The sequence below is a fragment of the Ursus americanus genome, chromosome 33 (genome assembly GCF_024610735.1).
Source record: "Ursus americanus isolate L20-20 chromosome 33, mUrsAme1.1.p, whole genome shotgun sequence".
In the NCBI taxonomy this organism is placed as follows: domain Eukaryota; kingdom Metazoa; phylum Chordata; class Mammalia; order Carnivora; family Ursidae; genus Ursus; species Ursus americanus.
The window spans coordinates 31,722,617-31,728,870 of NC_142159.1; the positions used below are offsets into that span (position 1 = coordinate 31,722,617).

Below are 6,254 nucleotides of genomic sequence, written 5' to 3' on the forward strand. Positions count from 1 at the left end.
GCCACGTCACAGGCCCCCTAGGTCAGGAGAGCGCAGCCACTCTCCTAAGTACAATGAGAAGCTATCGATTGGTTTAAGTAGGAGAATGACATCCAATTTACTTCTGTAAAAGAGCACTCCAAGTGCTGCGTGGAAAATGGACTGTAGGAGCCAAGAGTAGAAGCAGAAAGGAAGCTGTTGCCGCAGACAGATGATGGAGGCCTGGACGGGGGGCAGGGGAATTGAGTGGCCAACACGATTTCAGATTCAAAGGAAGAACTATGCAGGGGTGCGAAGGAAAAAGGAGATCAAGGAAGGCGGCTGGATTTTCTGCCCAAGCCGCTGAGTCAACAACAGCACCATTGCCTGGGTTGGTGACAGCAAAGGAACAAATTTGGAGTGCAGGGATGGAGACTCTGTGGGACAAAGGAAAGCATCTATACCCCTTATGGCACTTGTCGCTGTGTGGTGTCTTACCGCCTCTTTCAGCCTCCGGACCCAAGCACAGGGTCTGTGTCTGATGGTTCCTTGTGGCCTTGTGTCGGGTGACAGGTACTTGGCACGACCAGTGTTTGTGAAGTGAAGGGAGTGGTACCCAGAAGCCAGGGCCAGTGGCTCCCCCAGCAGGTGTCCACAGGCGACAAGTCGCCTCCAGATCTCTCCAGGAGAGAGCGCGGAAAGCCTGTAGACAGAGGTTCATCCGCCCAAATCCTTGGAGGTTTGATGTGGGAGAGTCAGCACATGCAACTCTAAGAACATGTCTTTGTTTCTCCTTTTAGACTTTTCCTGTAATGCCACTTTGATAAAGAAAAAATTTGAAACAGGTAAGAGAGGGGTCTATCCCAGTTTCGAGATATATCCACAATCACCCTGACTAGATAGGAGAGGTGGGAAGGGATATGTGGATCTGGAATGAAGTTAGGAAGAACGGGAACATTCTCGAATTCCCAGGCTCCTCTCACCATCTCTAATGTTCTTTCCCCCTCCAAGGACTTTCAGGCTGAGTCTCTAGTTTCCCTAGACCCCATGACTCACTCCTAGGGCTCTGGAGAACCAAAGAGAGTTTCTCAGTGGCCCAGCTGCGATATTTCCGACTGGCTTATGTGGAGCCCCGAGCTCCCCAGCTCCTCCCAAGGGCCTGTTCCCTCTGTAGCGGTAGCTGGGCTTCTGCCTTCTTTCAAGAAAAGCAGCAGAATTCACATAGGCAGGGGTCTTGGCTCTCAGGATCCCCACCACTCCCGGGCGCCTGCCCTGGGCCCGTCCATTTCCATCGGAGCCATTTTCATTGAATGGTCCCCTTGGGGTCCAGGCACCACCTTCTCACTCAGGGGCCCAGACCCAAGGGATTACAATGAGTTCTGAGCCCCAGCCCATCCCCGCTCCTGAGGGATGCAGACATAAAATAAGGACCGAGTGCAGTTGGTGTTTTCCTTTGACACGGAATACTGGTGGCCCTGGAGGAATATATAAATATGCTTACGAAGGGATGTGCACCCAAGCTCAAAGGGAGAGGTGGGCCAGGAACTAACCCCCCCCCCAGTCCCCTTTTGGGGAAACCACGGGCGGGTCACGGGGGCTGTGCGGACCTCCAGGGTACATGCCAGTAACCTCTCGGCTTTGCAGATATGAACCTAAACACCCGCAACCTGCTGGTGATCGGGCTGCGCGTCCTCCTCCTGAAAGTGGCCGGGTTTGACCTGTTCATGACACTGCGCCTGTGGTCCCGCTGAGGTGAGCAGGCATCTCGGGGGGAGTGCGGCTGTGACGGTCTCAAGGCAGGTCCCCAGGCTCAGAAAGCAAACCTCCCCCGCCAAGGTCTTGCTTTTAGGTCCTTAAGTGGGGCCCACCAAACTCCTCCCCTTTTTCCAGTGAGGGGTTCCTATTGCTAATAACAGTGGCCTAGAACATTGGTAGGACTCCTCAGGTGACAAGAGGCACCTCGGTTGAGCCATGTCTCCCCTACAAAGTATGAAGAACAGCTGTTATTCTCCTCCTTTTGGAAAGAAAGACGTTGAGGCCAAGTCCCAGCAAGGGCCCCCCACTAACGAGTGGAAAAAGAAGAAAACCTCAGGACCCAGAGTCATTTATGCCCACGCCTTCTATTGTACTCCTTTCACTGCAAAACCTAGAGGGGCCCCCAGGTCCTTTCCTCATGTCCTCTGCGCCCAGTACGATGCGAAGATATTAGTCTCCTATTATCCCCTAATCCCAGCCCGCATCGACATATCCTTCTGTCCCGGTGTCCCTGGTCACCCTACTGACAAGGGCACCCTGTTCCATCACCATCAGCAAGAACTCCAGTGTCCTTGTGCTCCTAGAACTCTACAGATAGAGGCATCTCCACCCACACCCCTAACTGTCCTGAGTCTGTCTCCTCGGTAGCCGGCCTAACCACTGTTCTTCCTCATCCCAGGTCACCAGGACCGTGAGCGGGCCTGGCACTCCCTCACTCCTGCCGCCCCACCGTGCCTCCTCCCCCCTTCAAGCAGAGGCAGACTCTCAGCCCCCATGGAGGAGAAGGCTCCCTGGGCCTCTCGGCCTCTCGGGCCCCACTGGCAACAGACACCAACCGGATGCCACCAGATATTCGTGATCAAGATCTGAAGAGCCCCCGAGCACTGCCTCCACCGCCTCGGTCCCTCACTGCGGCCTGTCAGGCACTCCCAGCAAAGGCAGGGGGCTGCTGGACGCCCTGCCCCTCCCCTGAGATTGCCTCTTGCGCTCCCCACCCCCACGAGGGATCCCCAGTGGGTCTTCTTGGGCTCTGGCTCCTGGAGAACGTTGTGAAGAGTTTGTATTTTTTAAGTAGTGTTCATACAGGCATATGTACCACCCTTCCCCCCAAGATGTGGGCAAATGATTACGGAGGCCCCGCTATGCTGTGTATCTGAGCCCTGTTGTGTATTCTGCTACCCGTGGCTTCATTAGAGGCAATTTGGAAGAGCCGGGACGGTGCTCCTGTTTGACTGGATTTGGTCAGGGTCACGTTCAGCTTGCTGTTGATCCCTGCCCGGGCAGAAACCAAGGCGTTTGTCCCGATGTTGTCTGGGGAGCCTAACTCAGCAAGCTGCTGAAGTCAACCTCTTCCTGGAACAACCTCTAAAGAAAATTCCACTTAGAAGGCTGTGCTGGGGGCCAGGCAAACCCACTTAAAAGTTGAGGTCCCTGCTCTTCCATGTTCCCGCCACACCACTGGGCCACCCATAGCGGGAGGCCCATGTCCATGACCGATCAGGACTGGCAGTTGAAATCTGGCAGACAGGGACCACACAGCAAGTATCCCCAAAATGCCACCCACTGTCTCCTGCCCTCCGGGACCATTTCCCTTGCCTTTCCTTTCAGGCTGGATTCCCACTGAAACCGTGCATTGCCCTCACAGATTCATGGCTGGGGACCACCCACCACTCCACTGCCTGGTTGGGGTGCCCAGTCTAAGAGCAGGGGAAGGGGGTGAAGATTAGCCAGACTTTCTACTCTCCCCACCCCCGCCTGGATGTAAGAAACGAATCCTCTCCCCTCAAGCTCAGGGACTCTGCCAAGGACAGTGGATGTCTTATGCTCTTACCTAGAGGACAGGAGGTGGGGCTCCCTGGGATCCCTGGTATTCTTCTGAGCTTGAGTGCCTTTCCTGGGGTCATGGACACTGATGGGAACACCCTTTGGACATGCAGCCATGCTCCTCACAATTATTGCTATCAAGCCCAGGGCTTACGAGTCCCAGTGGGAGGAGAGGGTCCTATCCCCAGACACCTCTATGGTTCACGCGTGTGCCTCTGACCGCATCAGCCAGAAACATGCAAATCCCTCCAGCTACAATTCAGGCCTGTTCTTTTCACGGGGATAGAGCCACCAGCTCAACAAGGGACCTGAGCATATCCCTCCCTTCCATGAGCTCCAGGGTCACTGCCTGTAAAATGTCATCTAAGACTAGGGGGCTGCCTCCAGCTCCACGCACCTCTGATTCTGTGGCCTCTATGGAGGAGGGCAGCCACGGAATCCTCAGTTCTCACTGAGCCCCCTCATCCGTAACCTATATGCAAGTCCTTTTAAAGATCACTAGAGGGGACAGCCACAGAGGACACCCTGTCAGAGCGGGTCCCTCTCACACACACAGGACAGGTACCACCTTCCCAAAGGTGAGGTTCTGCCACCTGTGGAGAACCGAAAACCGCCTCCTCATGGATCTGACACAGCGCCAGAGAGCCCACCACTGGGAATTCCTTTTAATTAAAGCATTCTCCTCCCCCTTTAAACGAAAATGCCCCTGGGAGGGTTAATAGAGCAAGCCTTTATCAACCGCTAAAAACCTAAGGCAAATTAGTTTATCTTTTTTTCCTCCTAAAATAGTCATTCACTTCGGTCTGTATACAAAAGATCCAAGCAAGGGGTGTGTGGGTGGCGGGGAGGCAGCCCTGCTCCTGAGAGTTGGTGGCAAAGGTGCTGAGGCTGAGGGGGACGTGGGGGCTTACAGCAGGGGACAGGAGCAAGAACCCTGGGAGGCAGTGAAGGGGCTAAAGACAGACCCCTCCAAGAACCTGGGAGAAGGCCAGGGCAGCCTATGGAGTCACACCAGCCCAGGGTCCTAGGGCCCTGAAGTCATGGACCCCTAAGGCCACCCAAGGGCCTATGAGGTGATGGGCAGTGGCTGGGGATCCACCCAGACCCACGGAGGGAGCAAGGGTTCCTCCTTCCGGGCCCGGCCTGAGCCAAGGGTGACAAGGCTTCAGGCACGTAGGGGCCATCTGGAAAGCAGGGTCGGCACACCCCCTGAGACATTTCCACCTCAAAGCAGGGCTCCTCGATCCCAGCAAGAACATTCCGTCAAGTCTAAGGCGGTTAAGCCTAAAGCCAATTAGAGCCGAGTCAGAGGGCAGACCAAGAGCAAGTGGGTGTGCTGAGAGGGTGATACAGAGACCCCACTCATCTTCATCCACTCTGTTCTCACGTCTGGCCCCAGGCCCCACCTAGGGTGTCAGAGGGGATTAAAATACGCTTACGAGGAGGCCCAGACAAAGGGTTCCTGTACCCCCTTGGAGGTCAGCACTGGGCCTGGGGTCACTACAGCAGAGCCCCTCAGGGCAGTAAGGGCCCAGGCACTTCTCAGCCTGGAAGGAAGAGGCTGCTGAGGAAACCCGGAGACACAGCCATCACATCCACACAAAGGCCCAGCCCTGGAGAGCCCCAGGCCCCAAGAACAGAGACAGCCTCAAGGAGACAAGGCCTCTGTCCCACTAAGGAATGTGTCACCAAGGCCAGTTGGAGAATGGATTTGTCTGGACAGATACCCTCCTGTCCCAAAGAGCTTAAGCACAGGCCAGCCCTGGAGGCAAAAGAATGAACCGAATGACTTCTCAAGACCCCGGTTCTAAGATTCTAGAGGATTCTCTGACACTTCACCCAGAGACCTGCCCGCTTAATGTAACTGGAATCACTGTCCCCTCAAGAGAAGGGGGCTAAGCCAGTATGCGCTTCAGGAACACCCTGAAGTGGGGTGGGGTCTTTATCTCCAACCGAGTGACCCCCCCTCTGCTATGAGCCACCATTGGAGAGGCAACCATCTGAGTCTTGAAGGACTATTTGTCTTCTCGGTTTGCCCATTAAAATCCCGTTCCCCTGGGTCACATGGAAAGCCTTAACAGATATCACCTTAGTTACCAGGTAATATCTTGGCAGGAAATTCCACTCAACTCTGCACTCCTCGGGATGGGCGGCGTATCTTGTTCATCCGTGGGTCTGCAACACCCAGCGCGTGGCTGGCACACCACAGATGCTTAATATACACTTAACTAGCAAAGGAACAAATAAGTACTCAGTGCCATTAGGCACTGGGAAGGAAGCCAAGTTGGTGGGGGCCGTGGGGTGAGCCTAAGAGAAAGGAAAATGGAGATGAAGAGAGGAGTCGGCTGGGTGAGCCACTATTTCACTGTTTTGCCAAGAGCTAAGAGTGACCTGTCAAGAACTATCAGGAAAAGCAAAACCTGAGTGATGGCCCATTGGCCAGTGAAGCCCCCAGGTGGGCAATCATCCAAGAGAGTCTGGAGGATGGTACTCCAGGCGCCAGGGAGTCAGAACTCGGGTCACTGCACCACCATTCCAAGGTCAGGGGCCAAAGGTCACATTACTGACCGCCTCACTTTCCCCACATTAAGACCCAGCCTACTTCCTGGATGGAGGGCGGGCCTGGGGAGCAGCCAGGTGGGGCCGGGTGTGGTCACTCTGTTAAGCGCCCTGACCCCTGAGGACTTTGTGGAAGGCCACCTGGTTTCCAGACCTCA

General features: G+C 55.1%; 1 gene segment (V, D, J or C); it reads left to right on the plus strand.

Moving 5' to 3' along the window:
• LOC148107267 (T-cell receptor alpha chain constant-like) overlaps positions 1-3,812 on the plus strand; it is a 42,657-nt gene extending 38,845 nt beyond the window's left edge. The window contains 3 exon segments of the C gene segment in view: positions 759-803; positions 1,603-1,710; positions 2,393-3,812. Of these exon segments, the coding sequence occupies positions 759-803; positions 1,603-1,709 (152 nt within the window).
• The last annotated feature ends 2,442 nt before the right edge of the window (positions 3,813-6,254 follow it).